Raw genomic sequence first — 19,601 nt, 5'->3', positions numbered from 1 at the left:
GACACGCGCCACACTCGTCGAGGATTTGCTCTGAATGATAGATGTTTCGGTTGACATCCATGCAGGTGAACACTTAGCGTCTGTAGACATGACATCCCGACTGTCTCATTGACCGCACATCTGCATCCCTGTCCATCACATTCACATTTTCTCTTGCATATGTAGCTTTGACAACAGCATCCTCTCCATCACTTTCATTATTATTTCCTCTGTCAGATGTTTTTCCCTCTCGGTCTTCCTTGGACATTATTTTCATCTCTCTCCTGCTGAATTCTGTCTTCTTAATGGAGCTCCGTTGGCTAAATAGGCTCCTGCTTATGACATGATTGAGTAAAAAGGGAATGGATGGGCAGTGCAGAGAGAATAGCTGATGCAGCCATCTTAGCTGGGGATGTATTAATTGAAAGGTTCATAGGCAGAGCGGGTGGCGGGCGCATCAAAGAGTAACAGCTAATTAGGACCCCCCTTCGCCTTTCACTGTTGTTTATTCCATTCTAATGTCTTACCTTTTTTATTTATTTATCTGGTCTCTCTATGAGGGCCTGAGCTGCATATAAATTTGCCTCTCCTGCATATTCCTTTTAATGTGTCTTTCTCAGCTGGTGTACTGTACACACATACAGGTGGCCGACAGCCAGTGCTGCAGCTCTTTTTATCAAATCTCCCTCTGATCTTGTTTGATTTGTTTTCTTGACTTTATATTAGAAGTTGCTATAGAATCTTTGCATCAAAGATCGACGGCTGTGCAGAAGTGCCCTAAAGCTGTTTGCATTGTTACTAATGATCAGCAGGATGGGAATCAATCAATCACTCAATCAGGCTTGATGTGTACAACTTTTTCATAAAAGCAATTATGCAAACAAAGGGGCTTTATGTGCATAGGAAATCAATAAAAGCAACACAGTCCCCAACTAGCACACAATCCACGCACAAGGTAAAAAATATCATCAAATGGGTAAAAACAGATGGTGACAAACCGATAGAAGACTTTTATGATTTTTTTATAAGAGACATAGAAAATACAGTTAAGATTAGGGCTGTCAAGATTGCATTCATTGCAATTAAATAAGATCCAAAATTGCAGCATAGCACTGCTGTCACAGTGATATGAAATAAGTCTACCACTGCTCCATAATGTCTCGTTTCACTTTAAAATCACACAGACAGCTCAGTGGACAAGTCAAAAGTCATCTGCACATGGTGTTTTTGAACACCTACCTCTTATTTTCCCTTTGCAATCCCTAACATGTTCCTTTTTCCATGGTGAATATGTTCAAATCTGGGCGCGCAGATGGCCTAGCTGTTTAAAGCGTGACCCCAGGATCGAATGCCGCATGTCTCTCCCCACTCTTGTTCCATTTCTAACTCTATCCACTGTCCTCCTCTGTCAAATAAAGGCACTAAAAAGCCCAAAAATAAATCTTAAAACTATATATATATCTATATGTTCAAATCTTCTATCACTTATGCAGGCCCATAGCCAAACAGAGAGCCATCAACTCTTAGTTTCAGGCAGTAGAAGAATCCAAAATGAAACAAAAATTACTCTAAAAATGTAATTAAAAGGATGCAATCAATTGCAGTTAACTACAGAAATAGTGACATTAATTGCAATTCAAAATTGTAATCCTTTGACAGCCCTAGTTAAAATTCAAGAAAAGAATTTGAGATAATAATCAGTCAGCTGATTGTATAATGAACTTGGTGAAAAATCAAGTCTAACCATTTACAAGTTACCATTAACTAAACCATTAACTAACTATAAAGTCACCAGTAAAGTTTGAGTAAAAGAGGGCAGCCCCTACTGGTAGGTTTTTAAAGAGTGATCGACAAGTCCTTTCCAAGAAAACAAGTCACCTAGCTGAAAGCCTGCCATACTTAGTCCAATGGTTTGGCAAGACTTGAGGGTTCCTTCGGATTCCCACAACCTGGTCTTGTTTTGCTATCCTAGGTCAGATCTGTATTTCACTTACTGTCTCATTTGCAGTCACAGGGGTCTGGAGTTGATTCCATTACACCCTGGACTAGTCACCAGCCAATCATTGGGCTGTCTAATAGAGACAACCAACCAGACACTCTCAGATTGACACCTGCAGACTAGTTAAAGTCAACCAACGAATCTGACAAGCTTTATTTAGTTACCACCATACCACTCTGCAGCCCAAGTTGTAACTAGCAGCTACATCATAACTAATCCTCCCTTGTAGCTGGAGGACAGATACTATTTCCTTCAAGTATTTATCATGTTCATGTGTAACAGGTGTGCCTGTAACAGGCATGGTGATTTCAGATACTTTCTGACAGTTTGCACAACCACAGAATAAATGCCCTGAAGATGAGGAGTCAGCTTTGGTTCTGCTCTAACTGTGAGAGCATTTGCAGTTGTGCGACCAAAATGTCAAACATGTCAGAAATTCATGACCAGTAGGAAGCAGTTAATCAGGGCATGATCAGTTGTCATGCACCTCTGTACACTGCTGGGTTAACAGCACAAGATTGGGCTGAAACTCTACCATTCTTTAGAAGTTGTGTAACTCAAATCAACTTGAAATTGTACAGTGTACATTTGACTCAAAGGTGCATGCAAGGGAGAGAATATCAGCCTGGAACTTTGGGAAGAAGTGGACCCACGATTAGGATGCATGCTTTGCATGTGGTGCCAAATATTTGCTCCTATGGGAAATGGTATTTCGTGAAATTTTGCCCATTCAGGTATTGTTAATACAGTTCTATGCATGTTATGATTGCTGTGCCAGCCCTGCACATCGAACTTGTCACTGTTTTTGCTAGTTTCTGCTCCGTTTTCCACCTACTCCTCCTCTTTATCACCATCAGCTTATTCACAGTGCTGTTTTAAGGTGTGATATTTACACTCCTGTGGCATTTCACCCTCACTATGAATGTTACAGGCAGACTCAAACAGTCTTCTAGTAAAAACCATACAGCAGCTGCTCATACAAGAATTGGAAAATTAGAAACTCTATAACCACGGACTGGTTTAGCCAGGACTGGATCCACCTTACTTCATACAAAACCTGCCAGTGGCCAGCCTGCTTCTGTCACATACCCATGGAAAGGATGCAGACAAGGCTGTAAGTTTTTCCCCTTGAGCTGCATGTGCTGACCATCTATTTCATTGCTTAAATTGTACTTTTGAACAGCTTTTCTCTCCCATGATGCAAAATTTATCCGTAAAAGAAAACAGTGATACAAGGTTGGGTAAATAACTTAAACTTAAGATAACTGGCCAATGGAGGCAATAAAAGCCATGCTGGTGCATGTGTTTCCCCAGTATGTCCCCCAACATTAACTGGTAATCTTTAGCTGTTCTGTCAAAATAAAGCCCTCAAAGGAATGATCTTAAAAGGAAAAACATTAAATGGCTTTGTCCTCTTCTTTTATACAGCCTGTGTTTTCAGGTAACATCTGAAGTCAACTGTCCCTAATTTAATTGGCAGTGGGAAGTCATTAGCCCGTGCATTAGCCCCCATCACAAAATGTTGTGTTTAACTTGGCTTGTGGTCCTCAATCAATAAGTAGCGGCACAAGCTAATAGAAGAAAAAAGGATTAGACTCTGAGGTTCTGTCCATTTAAAATGAAGATGGAGCGAGTCCCTAACAGGTCCCGATGTTTTGTGCAGAGATGTGGCCTCTCAAAGTCTACACAAAGCTCCTCTGCTAATGAAGTGAAGGCCGCTCCACTGTATCGACCACTCAAAGCTGTCACAGCCCATTGCTGATGACCCATATCAAAGAAGAGCGGGGCCTTCGTCTGCCCTGCCCCTCCCCTGCACTGTGACCTGCTCTATAATCTACTTTAGAAGATGGGTTATGCTAAGTGGCACCTCCATCATGACGACATTGATTTCACCATTAGAGGACGGAACATCAATACAGAGAGGTGAATGAGCCCTAAAAGTAGACGGGCGGAGGAGGAAACATCCTGATTACCTGATGTTTTTGGAGTCTTTGGGCTGTGCTGGGAGCTTTTAGTTGGACTGCATTCCAGTTTTTGAATAACAAATTTGTTTCAAATGAACTTTCTGCGAGCCCCCCAGGGTGCCTCTCTCTCTCTCTGACATTCTCCCCATCTTAACATGCTGACTGCTTTCGTTCCCTGCCTTCACAAACATTCACCTAATCTCCCTCAGGACTTCCACTGTAGGTGAAATTTGCAACTTCAAAAGCGGGATCCTCCCCCTTCCTGTGCCTGCACTCTGCATCAGCCCCCTATTTGTTTTTCACAAATGAAACAGCAAAATGTCCCGCTGGAAATGTTTTATTTTTTTTCTTCTTTTTTTACCCTTTAGGAAGTGCTTTAAAAGTTTGGATAACTTACTTTGTACTAAAGTTTGCACAAGTGTTCAACAATGACAATAATAACAAAAAAAATAAGCCATGCAGCTCTTTCAAAACACTTAAAAATATGTAAACTGTGCCTGTTTGACTGAATATGAATTTAACTTTTAAAGCTCATGGGAAGAACTTTTGGTTTGCCTATATTTGCCCTCTGCAGATATAAAAGAACCTCGATCACTTTGCTGATCACATCTGATACATGCATAACAAGGCAGTGCAACTTTATTTATAAAGCATCATATGACATCCAAATCAAATGGCTGCAAATTCCAAAAAATCAACCCCATATAAGAGGAAGCAGGTTTTTTGTTATCGGTCCAGTAAGGACATCTTTGTCAATGACCACACATGATTTGTATTATAAATATTTTTCTTTTATTAGCTGTAATAAATTTGCACATATTGCTGTTATTGCTTTTTGGCAGTTTGGCTGTTCTGGGATCCTCTTCCCTTCAATGAAACTTTGTTTTAAGTATTAAGCAGGAAAGGCACATGTGCCTGCCTTTCCTGTGCTGATAAGGAAAGCCTGAGGTAGGGAGAGAAGCAGCAAAAGATCCAGAGCAGAGCAGGAAATCAGTGACAACAGAATAACAGAATAAAGGAGGAGCTGGGGTGGAGGAGGGTTGCAAAAAGCAGCTCTCAGATGGAGCAGCGAAGCATAAGCAGGCTGAAAAATGGCAGCAAAAAAAATCTAGAGCAGAGCTGGCATCAGTGACAACAGAACGACAACGATTAAGTAAGAATCAGAATAAAGGAGGAGCTGGGGTGGAGGAGGGTTGCAAAAAGCACCTTGCAGAGGGAACAGCAAAGCATAGCCAGGCTGAAACATGGCAGTGTGAATGTGATTGGCTGTATGCATGCCTGGAGCGAATCAGCTGGCTGCAAGAGGATGAGGGCTTGCAAAAGATCAGTTGATCTCAATAATAAGGCAGTGCTTGACTTGCTTTAAGCCTGGACAAAATTCACAATAACACATCTAAATTGTAAACATACTGAGGATGATGATAGGATATCTCAACCCATAATGCCCTGATGAATAAAGAAAACAGATTCTATTTCACTCATTTCAGGCTGATGAGAGCAACAAAACATGATGGGGAGAGTGAACTATATAATGCAAAGTTGACAAGTAGCTCTTATCATTCTTCTGTGTCAGTGGAGGGGCCAGATGGTAAATCAAACTCTTGCAAATATCGATTGGGAGCAAAGCAGGCTTTTAGATTGGTTCTTTGTTGCTTTGTTCTGACAGCACTGCCACTACGACTGCACCCATGCATGGTAATCTCTTCACCAGCCACCATTGTTGACAGGTTTGCAGTCGCTTTTGATAAACCACACCCATAGCTACAGCCTTGTGTTCCTTGAATCATGCAGTTTGGTTCATACATTCTATGACCAGGAATAAAAGTTTCAGCTCGATCAGCTTTGCAGGATGGATCCGCCTGATCCACAGACATAGAGTCTGGCCAAACCATGAGCATTGCCAGGTTAACATCTTTGTACACCATGTGGGGAAACCCAGCATGTATACTAAAGGCATGCATGTCTTTTGACTTGTTCTACCCTCATTTAGATCTATCTGATCTTTTTTTCTAAATGAAGGGCTGACTTACTCATTGGCTAGTAGTTAGCAGTTTTGTCACGATACCAAAGTTTGACTTCGATACCAAGTTTAGTATCACGATACTTGATACTTAAATGATACCTGAGAATGAAACGGCACTCAATACTTGATACCTAATGGGTCGAAGGCAGGCTGTCCACTAGGGTTGGTCACATTTTGGGAATGATTGTTTATTAACAACCTTAGATATAAAATCAAGCTGCTGTTTTTAGTAGTAATGGACACGCTTCCTCTTGCAGCTGAGGCTCGAACTCTGTAAAACTGACGTTGTCTACTTCACTGTGGCTGCCTGCTTTGCTTCCACTGCCATCTTGTGGAGAGCCACGTAAAAATTTCTAAGTTTCTCACCCTGCTTAATACTCAAGTAGTCACTTGCAGCAGAGTCACATTTGACCAACGTGTAGAAAAGTGGGTACCACACTGTTTAAAAAGTCCAGAAAAGTACCGAAATGTTGGTATACAGAGCAAAACTAGTGGTAAGGACATAAAACACAGCTGTACAAGACAGTCCAATCAGTACATACTGATGATGAGCAACAAATATTCAATGTAGGGTTGTGCAACATAAATCAGTAAAAGTTTTGCTGCTTCTACTGTATATACTAGCATAAACTTCTTTGTTTTGCTTCCAGGAGAGACTTTGATGAGGCTTTGCTATTAAAAGAAATGAAGGTCATGTTTTTTGGCACTTATTTCGACACCCAACAGCACTTCAAGACATTTCTTCCCTTATACCAGCGGTCCATCTTGCTTCATTCCACTCACTCCTACTGTTTTTCTGCCACCATAATGAACATGCAACTGCTGTGACATAATCATGATGTCTGCTCTAAACTGGTCTCTTGGACTGAGATTGGCCTTGCTTCTAAGAACACAAGATCAGCTAGAGCAGCTTTCTGAGAAGAGCAAATAAAAGGCCTTCCAGGGTCATGGAGTTGATGGTACAACTTTGTTTAAAGTCTTAGGCGATAATTAGATTTTACAGAACAGTTTGCAATTAGTCGTATTCTCATATCAGGAAGCAGGCACCCATAAACCACCAATTCTTTCTGCACACTTGGAGGCCAGAGTTAATAATTCCCTTCCCTTTTTGTCTCTGATTTAATTGAAATGAAACGGATGCCTCGCTGGTTGTTCAGAGATGTTGCTTCTAATTTATTTAGTCAATCTGGCCCTCACTACAGTTGGTCATTATCTTGTTCTACCAGAAGCCTTTGGTTCTCTCTCCCCATCGACAGCATGAAGGAGATGTAAATTCTCCTAACTCTGTGACGCGCCTGATGTTTAAATTTAGCCCGGACTCAAAGAGGACTGAAAGTAGGACGCTGCTTCCACCTGAGTCACAGGTAGAGGGGCATGTCCCGCGTGTGTGTGCATGTTTTATTAATGATGTTGTGTATTTATGGTGTGTTTAAAATGCAGACTGCGGCTCAGGAGGGTCAGGCTCAGGCGTGGAGAGCTGCGAACAGGACCGCTGTCGCACGTTCGGAGGCTCGTGGGACGAGGACGCCGAGGACGATCGATGCATGTGTGACTTCAGCTGCCAGAGTGTGCCTCACAACCCGGTATGGCAGCCTCGAAACAACACAACTTATTCTTCTTTAGAGATAAAACATGCAAACATACGTCAGCTGGCATGTTATTCAACTTCACAGACTGTCAGGGATAAATCAGTTTAGAAGAATATTCAAAAGCACTCCTCGCCTCCTCATCATTAAATTTTGACTTTTCCTTGAGCTCAAAAATGAATCAAGGCGATATTTGACTGTTCATTCATGGTTACAAAATAAAAACAAGAACACCCTTTTGGTGCCAGATTTCACATCATGAGTAAAAAAAATTTTTTACATCAATTCACAAGATGCTTAAAAAGTAAGCCTCTTTTTCAAATGACCCAAAGCATGATAGGGAACCTGGCGATGAAAAATCATAATAAGTTAAAAAAATGAATTTGTTATCAAACAGAAGCAGTTTTTTTGTTGTTATTTTACATTGTGGTGTGATTTTTATGAATACCAAGATTCATCATGTTTCATTATAATGTACATGATGTATAAGAGTGACGACATTGACCACTGCTCTTCAGTTTTTTTATTGTAGATATGCAGACCACCAAAATTTTTCAGATTCAAAAAAGATTTTTATATATTTATATATATATATATATATATATATATATATATAAACTGTCCTATTGATGGAGACACTTATGTTATTTTTAAAAGTTATTCTCAGCAACAAAGACTTTATAGCAATATGTCATTAGCAGAGCTCTCATTTGCATCTCATAGCCGTCCTTAGAGACATTTGACTAGATCATCATCATATTACCTTAGTATGGGACTGCAGTCAGATGAATTTGGGTATTGGGTATTTTACAGCTTGACTTTGGTTCATTCAAGTGGTGCCATTGGCATCATATGAGTATCAGCAGATCTAAAAAATTCTGCCAACATTTACAACCAGTTTAACCGGACACCTCTGATAGACTGTTCCATTTATCTATTACATGGATTTATTTCACATTCATCTGGGAATGCTCCCATAGAAAGCATTTGGCAAGGGCAGGACTTTTCAAAAAAATCTCAAATTTGATTAGAGGAACTCTGTCACATTCATGACAGGCCAATCAGAGCGACAAGACAAGGTAAGGTTCAAACATGCACTTCTCCAGAGCAGACAGGCTACTGCAAGCTATGCCTGTTTCCTTGTTTCTCACTGGTGAATCCATCTTGCAGAGCTCCCGTCTGAACAGTTTGGGCCCAGTTAGGAAGTAACAGGACGAATCACCGTCGAGGGGCAGTACTTTCGAGAGCGGCGGAGTCTTGGCGGAAGAGATTAGTGTGGATGCTGCTAAAGCGCCAGTTTTATCAGAACATGATGACATTTCTTTGTTTAAAGAAGAACAAAGAACATCATTGAGTTGTTTTCTTTTTAAAAACTACAAAAGTCATGTACTGACATGTCTACAGTCGCCATGGTTCACATTATGCAGTTTTTGATGGAGTTTACTCCTCTGTAGCGGCTATGTCATGTGTTTTGTTCCTCTGATTGGCCTGTAAAGATGTGACAGACAGAAGGTTTATTCAGCCACCCTCTGAGTTTTTTTCAAAGGTTCTGCCTTTTCCCAAATGCTGTCTATAAGAGGTTTACTGGGTGTCAGGTTAGGCTAACACTGCTGTAGTTGTGAACGGTGGAGTTCTTCAGTTAATAAATTTATGCCAAGGCCAGTCGGGAGAAGTGCAAAAACATCTTCTCTGCTAAGACAAGCTTTAAGTGTGACTCTTAGTTCTTGTTTTAATAGAAAATGTTGTCCAGTTGGCATTAAACTGCTGCTTTCCTTCAGCTACTGTATATCTGGGCTAACGGCTACTGTGGCAGCATCCACTGGACGCACTGGTTGACCCCACCAGTAACAATGACAAACCCATGCTGAAGCAGAGGGAAAACATCTTTTCCATCAAGGAAAGGTTGTTCAGCTCTGATAAAACCACCACTGTGGCTAAGGCCGAGCTAATCATGCCATCATATACAACCGCTCACAGTACAACTAGCCACCACCCCGTAACTTTCACAAACTCACACTGAAGCACGTTGGCAGAAGAGCGATAACATCATGAAAAGCTTTGAGTATTGTTTAACTCTTTATTTCATACAGAAGCGTGGTCCAGTTCTGATGAAACTGCCACTATGTTGTCGCTACATCCAAGCTATTTACCAACTAGAGGCAGCCATTGCAGTCAGCTAGTGCAACTAAACCCTGCCAATAGCTCAAGCCTCATTGTCTTCGAATGATGCTGCGCAAACTGTCCTGATTGGAGCTTTGCAAAAGGGATTTGCATGATGACATGGAGTCTGGCAAATTTGTCTGCTTTGTAAGGTTCCAACCAATATTTTTTCTCTAATAATCGGCCTATATAAGCAATAAATATTGGCCATACAAACAAATATTAGTGTACTTTTAGGCATCATCAGTAGATAAGCTTTAGTCTTTTTCTTTTTTCATCATCTTTCCTTATACTTTAACTGTTTTTTTAAATGACTCAGCATTTATATACTGATATTGGTATTGACTAAAGTTATTTCGTAAATGTAATTGCAAAATTCCAATGTTGCTCATCCCTTTTGATGGTATGAGAAAGACTGCATCATAACTGGACAGTTGGTCTGGCCTCAGGGCCCACCCTAGCTTTATGAAGAGAAATCACACTCAAAACTTCACAGAGATGAATTTCCGGTTTCTGTTCTGGCCAAAAGAAGAGCCCTTTCTATGTTTTCTGGGTTTTCTTTTCTTCTCCATCGCTGTTTGTTTGTGACAAGAGTGCCACAAAGAGCAGAGGCTTGATGCTTGACGTTGTCCAGATGGTTTGGTATTTGACCAAGTGCAATGTGAAGGCGAACCAATCATATGAAATCGCAACAATGCTGGCCCCCAGTCAAAAGGAGTCCCCCAGAGTAATAGGTGTGAAAATGATGTAAGTGAAACATAAACAAACTGAAGGAACTCTCTTACTGCCATGTGAAACCCGAGCTGATAACAACAAACCCTAAGGTCTTTACTCAACTATATAATTAGGATGTATTTGACTTCTTCCATGTTAAGGTTTAAAATGTTGCATATTAGACCTTAGCATTAACATCTTTTAAAAGCAGTTTCAAATTAAATGAAATCTTGTTGCCTTTGTAAGAGGGATGTCACTACTTTTATGTTTTTGATAAAGTGAGTGAAACTGTTAACACAAAGTCCAAAAATAAGCCCAACATGCTGTGAAAAGTAATTTTTGTTGTTTCTTTGTAGGTGTGTGGCTCGGATGGAAAAACCTACGACAATGAGTGCGAGCTGAAGAAGGCCAGATGTGAGAAACAAGAGCACTTGTTGATACAGAATCAGGGACCGTGTGCAGGTCGGTACATTACACCACTCTCAGTTAATGTCATTAAAGCGAGCAGAAGCACCCTCACCAAGTCTCATAGTCATTGACATCCCATTTCTCCTCTCATTTCATCCATTGATGGTGCTGTAACAGTGCATAGTTGGAGTATAATTCTGTTGTCTCTCTGCACTGTGAGCACTCTAGCTGTAAGCAAATCAAATGAAGAGGGTTAAATATGATTTGTATCTTTGTGTAATTTGCTCAGGGAGAGTTGACTTGACACACTTGCTGCTTTTTAGCAAAGCGCTCGCTCTTATTTTGAAACTGGCCGATCCTCTGAGGCCGGCTGTGTGCAGAGTTTAAGAATGGCTCTCATTGGCTCATGCATGAACTGAGCTGACAGCAACAATGACTCACTTTCTCCGCTCAGACATTCTTACAATTTAAACCATTCAACTTGTCCTCACAAGCCTGCTTCTTAACCCCTCAGGATACTACTCTACCCCACTTACTTACATAAAAAGACCCCCTTTTTGCATGTCAATGAACGGCACTTTATCAGCCAGAATAGTCTTCAGATCAGTGGCTAAGTAGCAAAGGTTAGCCGCCTTCCTCTCCATGGATATGAAGCCTTTTTGCTCTGATGCTGGAACAGGCCAGAAGGAGCAGGGCAGAAGGCACTTAAGGGATTTCATGTGATCATTTCAGCCTGTTTGATTCCCCCAGGGTTTGAAAAAGAGGAGAAAGGAGAGAGTTGAGCAAAGAGTGCGAAAGAGGAAGCCACCAGTGTTTTCACACATCCCTGCAGATTCTTCTCCCCTTCCTAAGCCGGCCTCCTTGGGCACTGACTGTCACGCTCCTCTTCCATCCATGGATAATCAATCCTTTTTTTTTTTTTTTAAAGAGTCCTCTATGGGTACCAGAGCTCTGGGCTCTGCCTCTCCTGTTGGCAAATGAAAAAACTCAGATCTTAGAGAATTTCACTGCCCTGCACATTAGCTATGTAAAGGAGAAACTTTATTTGACCTCAGAAAACTTAAAAGGGCATGTCAACTCTCTGAGAGAGCATGGAAGGAACCTTGTTTCTTATACTCTTTGATTATGTTCTCTATATAGAAAATGGTCATAGCCTCTAGGTGTAAAAAGTGAAGCCAGTGTTGAAGTCCCTTATACCAGCATTTTCCTAATATCCAGCAGGGGGCGACAGCACAGCTTGCAAAAAAATTCAGACTGTATGCACATTCAACTCAAATGCTGTGTTCTACTACTTTATAGCATAGTGTTAATTTTTTTTATAATAGTCCTATATAAGCTAAAATAGGCAAAAAAGGTAAGGCAGGCTTTAAAAACCATCGACCATAAGTGTTAATCACATTCAACCATTTCTGAAGATGTCTTTCGAAGCCAATTCCTTGCGGTAACCATATTGAAATGCAGTCTCAAACTAACTTTCAGTCAACCTCATAGACAAAGAAGTGGAGCTGGGGCAGGTCTGGAGCCTTCTATGTAAGGCTGGCTGCAGTCTTAAGCCCCTTGTGTTCTGAGTTTTGCATCGTTGCAACCTTCGTAAAATGAAAGGGCAAAGTAAGAAATTTGCTTCCTGTACAGGGTGGGCCCAAAAAGATATGAACGATTTTAACCTCTAGGGCTTCGGAACAGTGTCACTTCATAGATTAAAATTGTTTGTGAGCTTTTTTTCCTTTAGGAAGTTGGTAGTGTGGCTGTAGAAGTACAGTACCCTGCATACGTTTTAGGCATGTTTGGGCCTAAAATTGAGGCTGAAGTAAGGTGTAGATGTGGTGAGTAAGCTGCCTGAGGCCACCATCAGACTGAAAGGGGTGATACAACCCTGGTCATGCACTAGATGTTTTTGCATATTAACAGCGCATGGGAACGTAATCTGTTAAAAAAAATAAAGTACAGACCTTAAGGGTGGAGTGAGGGGTGGATGTGATGAGTAAGCATGGCCTAGGGTACTGTCCAGTTGGGCAGAAGAGCTGCAAATGGTCCTGGTTGTGCTGCAGATGACCAAAGGGCCCGAAAATACCTGGCAATCTCTGGACGTATTAGTAGGTGTGAAGGGTGCAGACAAAAGAGACGCTGTCGAGCATGACCTTGGCTGGCAAGCGCCACCTTTGTGTTGACATTTGTCAAGCTTGACTCAAGCTGCTCTCCTTCCTCCTCTCCAGCTTGCAGACTGGGTCCGTGATGAATCCTTAGCACCCAACCATCCATCCATGCATTTTCTACACTGCTTATCCCACTCAGGGTTGCAGGTGACTGTAGCCAATTCCACTTGTCACTGGGCGAGAGGTGGAGTATACCCCAGACTCCAGTCAATCACAGGGCTGACATATAAAGACTGACAACTTATTATCTTTTATAATTTAAAGTCTGACAAAAAGTCATTTTAGTTTTTCTTATGGAGACAAGATGAAAATGCTAGTGCTGGGCTGTCAAAAATTTTAAACTCATGGTGTTTCTCCCCTGTCTTTATAATTGCTCAGATAAAACACAAATGTAAAAAAGCAACTAAAATGAACAGTTCTGCAGGCTGCCTCAAGTGAACTGCAGGTTTCTGCAGTCCTCCAAAGCCAGCATTAGAGATTGTCATTTACAGCCAGCTTCTAGTGGCCATTGGAGGAACTGGAGTTTTTGCAAAGTTAAAATGGCTTCATTTTTCAACTCCACAGGTTGCTTACTTTGTGACATTTTTATATGACAAATCAATACATCAGATAAACAATCAATAGATAATATTAAGTAGGTTGCAGACTGATCATTGCAACCCGTCAACAATGATGGCATAGTTAGAGTCACCCTACAAGAAAAAAGATAATTTAAGATTCAGAACACAAGCTACAAGCAAATCAGTAACTTCTATATTGGCTGCGTCCACTATTTATATCAAGTCTGTGGTCTTAAGCTTGCAATATCAGCAGTGTCATGTGCTGCATGTGTGTGATAAATTTCCCCTCTTCCAGCTCTCAATCCCTCTTTCATAGCATTGTGTGAACTCAATTCTGGGTCAGGGATTTCAGTCACATATGAAGGAAAACACTTATTGGTTTACAAGTTAAGTAAACACGTGCAGATGTGCCCTTGCAGGAACATAATAGGCAAGTTACAATCACAGCGGGGGGAGAGAGCACAGCAGCAGACCTTGGAAGTGTGAGGGTAATACAGCGCTTCACAGCTGAGCTGCATTGTGCCGGACAATACTCAGTGAAGAGGAAAAACCCTTGAAGGGTGGAAGAACATATGAAATTAAAAGTTCTCCTTGTCCTAATAGGCTCAGTACAGATAGCCGTATGGAGCGCCGGAAAGTGGCAAGTTAAATGAACTGTGTCCAAAGCCCATCTCTGGAGTAGGAAAGCACTGGAAAAAGAGCGAGCCGAGTCATCACCATTAGGCTGAGGCTCATATCCACACCAGTAACAGTGTGATTTATGGCCCCGGTATCTCCAGCCTCCAAACTCCAAATGAGCAACACAAGAGAAAGCAATCGGGAGGGGAATAGAGAGAGACAGAGAGAAATAAAAGGGGAGGGAGGGAGAGAATTCTGCTCTCTATCTCTACAACTTTACTTTTCACTGCAAAGCCTGGAGAGAATTTAAACAATGATATTTCTGCCTCGGCCTTATAAAAAAACAAAACCCAAACTCTCTCCCTCCTGCTGTACATTTCAGTGCTCTCTTCCAATTTCAGGAGAAACAGCAACTTTTGGGAGCATATTTTGTTGAATGTTTTTCCTTTCTCCAAGCTGTCACGCTAGTTTGAAGGCTGCTGCATCCTTAGACAAAGGAGCTCTCCAACAGGCAGAAAAACTGCTTGGCACATTTCTTCGTATTATGCAGCAGCCTTTCTGTTCCTTTTTGGGGGGAGGGGAGGGGGAGGGGGAGGTTGTAGGGCAGCAGCGTAATTCTGTAATATAAGACAGGAACAAATGAAGAGAACATGCCTCCTAGTAGGTGGTAAATGTCAGCTGCTGCACATTCACCAGCGATGCCATTGTTTGTTTTCACTGGAGGTAATAGCATCATTTTCCCCCTGATTTTGAGCCATTGTGGAGGAAGTAGCAAATAGAATTGTTATCTTGAAGCCTGTTGCCAGCCTCTCCACCTCTGCCCCTGGAGCCAGTCCCATTGTGGGGAAAAAAGTTACATGTTGCACGGAGATTGTATTGTCTAATTCACTTCCCTTGCTAAAATAATCCCTAATATGTTCTTCTTTCTCTCCAATCTCCCATCTCCCCTCCCTTGTTTTGTTTCCTCCTCATCAGCAATTTCATCCACATCTCTTCCTGAGCTGACAGAACCCCAGCACTGCAGTCAGTCTGTGTACGGCTGCTGCCTCGACAACGTGACAGCCGCCCTGGGAGTTGGATTGGCCGGGTGTCCCAGTAAGACCCCTTCTTAGTCTCCCTATAACCTCTGATAACCCTCTATAAATCCTGAGTTTGTTAGGACGCACACAAAAAAGTTTAGATACTATCAGGCCTTTTCAGCATATGGCACACAGCGCTTATTGTCCTTGACTGCAATTACAGTAGCAAAGTTGCAGAGTGGAAAATGTTTCATCTTAATCCAAAGAATGATTATGGTAATGTTGCAGCATATCAACAGAAAAATCTTTCCATCTGATGATCTTGACGTGCAGAGATGGGGGGAAAAATGCTGCATGAAGCTGTTAGTGAGAGGATACAGTATAGATGGAGGAAATGCAGAGTAAGAAATAAGGATACACAGAGATTTAGTCAAGGAGATTCACCTAAGCGCACTTTATCCTCCTTTTAGTGATGGAAAACGGGCTTACCTGACATTTGAGCCTAGTATAAATCTTTGACATGGTAGTAAGGCAAGGCAAGTTTATTTTCAGAGCAGCATTCATGCACAGTTTTCAGTATGATGCAACTCAAAGTGCTTTATAGGATTAAAAATAGAACATTTATGACATAAAGAGCATCAAAAGACTGGGTTTTAAGACTTTTCTTAAGAGTAGTGAGCTATTGCATTATCTGCTCACTGTGCTAGACAGTATTATGGTGCTCCTTCTTCACAGACACAGAAACACCTGCTCACAGTTTACTCCATCTGTGTCCAGCACAGCCCTCAGTTGACCTGGAAACCCCCACCTTTCAGCGGTGACGTGATGGAAAAGTCCATTCACAGTCGTTGTACTTCAATGATTTATCAATTTGCAATTAAGATGCTTAAAATACAGTAAAACAGCATACAAAGATCAGTTAAAAATCATTCAGATATAGCAAAAAAAAGTAAAAATAATAATAATGACTAATAGAATTGAGAATCAAAACTGAGTTTAAGAAAGTTACCAGCCATTAAAGTGTAGAGACTTGGTTCCCAGCCTGGGGTCAGGGGCTCCACTTAAGGGACGCCAGAGATTTCAGGGGGGGGCACAAGGCTCTCTCTCCTCTGAGGGTGTTCAATTACAGTTGCACATAAAAAATAAAATCATAATAAAGATCTTATAAATCGTTCATGCAAAGGTCTTTGGATGACAACTCTGTGTTTAGGGCTGTATTGTTTGGTTTTAAACTATAGAAATAATAAAACTGATGTTAATTTCTGACCATAATGTATCACTTTTTTTAGCATCTTGCTGTTAGGGGTATTGTCTTAGGTGACAGTAGGGGGGCTCAAAGGAAAACCAGTTAGACACCACTGCTAAAGAGGATGGATTAGCAGCTTTTGTTAGTTAATTTTGGCAGCTATTTTTAATTTTAGTCTTAGTTTTAGTCTTTGATTACATGCCTTTTAGTTTTAGTCACATTTTAGTCATTCTACCCTTTTTAGTTTTAGTCTAGTTTTAGTCGACAAAAACTCAAAAACATTTTAGTCTAGGTTTAGTCTAAGCATTTATTTTCTTGCCTAAATCTGGTACTGAATCATGGTAGTGTGTTTTATGCACTTGGCCAAACCTGGTTTGCTTTCTACAGCTGAGTTGCAAAAGAGATACAGATGCATTACATTTTGATAGATTTACCCACAGTGGAAAAATACCATGTATTTTGAATGTCTGATAAAAGCTACATTGCATTTTAGTTTTTATCATCTAGATGAAATCTAAACTTATTTTTAGTCAGTTTTTGTCATAAAAGATTTATGTTTGGTTAGTCTTTGTCTAATTATTGTCATGGATGAAAAGACTGTTGACAAACATTTTTAGTCATAGTTTTAGTCAACGAAATTAACACTGCTGAGAAAGCCACATGAATAATTTTCTCTCTACCAGCATGTCTAACTTCCTCAAAACTACTCTCACTTACACAGATATGATGATTCACTCACTGACAAAAGGGAAAAAATCTGCTTTTTTCAAATGTAATGTACTACTTTTTATATTTATGTGCTCAAATTCAAAATTAATGCTTGATTTAATGGGCTGAACAGAATTAGTCAGTTAAAACTTGCATCATGAATAAAATTTTTGCACTGAAATTTCTACATTTGAAAAATTAGTGTTCCTGTGTTATACATTTTGGATTGAGGTCTTACAATATATCAAATATTTCCTAAAATTTTCAAAGAGAGAGCAACTCATAATTTTTTTAAGATATATTCTTGGGCTTTACGCCTTTATTCAGCATGGTGGGCAGTGGATAGAGTCAGTAACAGATGAGAGAGTGGGGGTGGGACATGAAGGAAAGGAGCCACAGGCTGGACTTGAACCTGTGCTGCCCAAGTGCATGGGACACAACCTTATCACTGGACCATCTGGGCCACAATTTGTTTTTCTTTTTATTGTAATGGTACTTGTTCTGTCATGGTGGCTGCCAAAGTCTGTGAGTTCAATTTCCAAAACTCAGCTCTGTAACACATTATCCCCCACAATCAGCATTTCCAGTGAGTTAAGACCAGCACTGCTCAGCAAAGCCCTCCTCCATGGCTTCCTTCTCAATGCTACTTACTATTTTAAATTTAGAGCTTTGTTAATTGAAAACAGCACCTCATGAGAACTTTTACTAAACTGATAAAAAAATTGTTTTCATTCATAAATCTCTCATAATGAGGGAGAAATGCATTTAAAAGTGCACTTCCATGTTCACGCTGGAAGCAATCCCAGAGCACATGCCCATTCTGGGGCTGCTTCCAGCGCAATAAAGTGCACTTATCAATGTAAATACACCTTATGAGGTGACTTTTTTTTTTTAAATTGAAAAACGTCTTTAATTGAAAAACAACGGAGATGAGAGATGGACAGTGCAGGCAGTTTTGGTTGCAGCATTCAGCTGTTGTTAGATTTTTGAGAGGACTTTTCAAAGTCAGAAAGTAAGAAGCAGTGATGGATGAAGTTGTAAGTGACACTTGTGTTGCTCTTTCCTCCTCAGGTACCTGTCAGTGTAACATTTACGGCTCCTACAAAGGATCATGTGACCCAGCCTCCGGTCAGTGCTCCTGCAAGCCGGGCGTCGGGGGGCAGAAATGTGACCGCTGTGAGCCGGGCTTCTGGAACTTCCGTGGCATTGTGACTGAAAACATGAGCGGCTGCACACGTAAGGAAAAAATACCACTATGTGTGCTTGTGAAGAAGTGTTACACATGACTTAGAGTGTAGGAGCAGTCATTTGTTGCACAAAGCAACGGTATGAATGCTGCCTCTTTTTACTCCCATAAATTGCTGGTAGCTTTCTGCACCTTTCAGTCAAGCTTCAGTTCACCCACAGAATAACAAAATATACTTTCTCACTTACCTCAAGAGGTATCCATTCTGAGATTTGCGCTTTTATTTGGTTTCAGACATATTTCTCAGATTTCTGCTGTGACTTCAGCATGTAAAATTACCCCTTTTAACCAAAATAAAGCCAGAAATCACACTTTTGGCTGAGAAGGATTTTCAGTCAACATAGGAAAAGTTGAACAGAGGTTAAAAAAGAAAACTCAAGAAGAGTAACAGAGAAGTCCCTCATGCTTTATAGTCTCCTTTGCAAAGATGTATATATAATATAATTTTTTTGATAAATGTTCATTAATGAGCAACTTGCCTGAGAACACATGGACATGTGACTGAAGGAACTTGGGATCAAACCCCCAAATCTTCCAGTTGAGGTGTCCAACCTTACCATTGATCTATAATATCCTATAGTAAAACCCATTTCCAGAAAAGCTGGGAGACGTTGCAAAATGTAAAGTAAAAACAGAATGCAATGGCTGTCAAATCTCATCAACTTATATTTTATTCACAGTAGAACATAAACAATATATGAAATGTTGCGACTGAAACATTTTACTATTTCATGAAAAATACTACCCCATTTTGGATTTGATACAATACAATACAATACTACAATACAAGAACTTTATTCATCCCCGAAGGGAAATGCACTGGGATTCTCATCCGTTTACTGTAGAATTATAAAGTCTAATAGCTGATGGTATGAAAGATTTTCTAAATCTTTCTGTCCTGCAGCGCGGGGATAGGAGCCGTCCACCACCGTTGTTTCTTTGCTCACTGAGGGAGATATGAAGTGGATGATCCATGTTTCTCAGAATGGCCTCCACCTTGCTCAGTGCGCGTCTCTCCACCTCATCCTCCAATGAGTTCAATTTGATTCCAACCACGGAGCCAGCTTTTTTAACCAGTTTGGTCAGACGCCTTGCATCCTTGTGTTTTACACTGCCTCCCCAGCAGACTGCAGCATAAAACAGAACACTTGCCACCACAAACTGATAAAACATCTGCAGCATCTTGCTGCAGATGTCTATAGATTGGAGTCTTCTCAG

The 19,601-nt window shown here is 40.8% G+C and overlaps 1 protein-coding gene across 6 annotated transcripts in view; it reads left to right on the top strand.

Moving 5' to 3' along the window:
- agrn (agrin) overlaps positions 1-19,601 on the top strand; it is a 519,119-nt gene that overhangs the window by 381,591 nt on the left and 117,927 nt on the right. For all 6 annotated transcript variants that reach the window (XM_041798717.1, XM_041798715.1, XM_041798714.1 and 3 more), the window contains 4 exons: positions 7,406-7,548; positions 10,782-10,887; positions 15,140-15,259; positions 18,209-18,373. In XM_041798717.1, coding sequence (XP_041654651.1) covers positions 7,406-7,548; positions 10,782-10,887; positions 15,140-15,259; positions 18,209-18,373 — 534 coding nt within the window. The remainder of the gene's footprint in view (positions 1-7,405; positions 7,549-10,781; positions 10,888-15,139; positions 15,260-18,208; positions 18,374-19,601) is intronic.

Source organism: Cheilinus undulatus, linkage group 11 (assembly GCF_018320785.1).
Source record: "Cheilinus undulatus linkage group 11, ASM1832078v1, whole genome shotgun sequence".
NCBI classification, from domain to species: domain Eukaryota; kingdom Metazoa; phylum Chordata; class Actinopteri; order Labriformes; family Labridae; genus Cheilinus; species Cheilinus undulatus.
The sequence above is the reverse complement of the archived record's forward strand: the minus strand, read 5'-3'. Positions and strand labels throughout refer to the sequence as shown.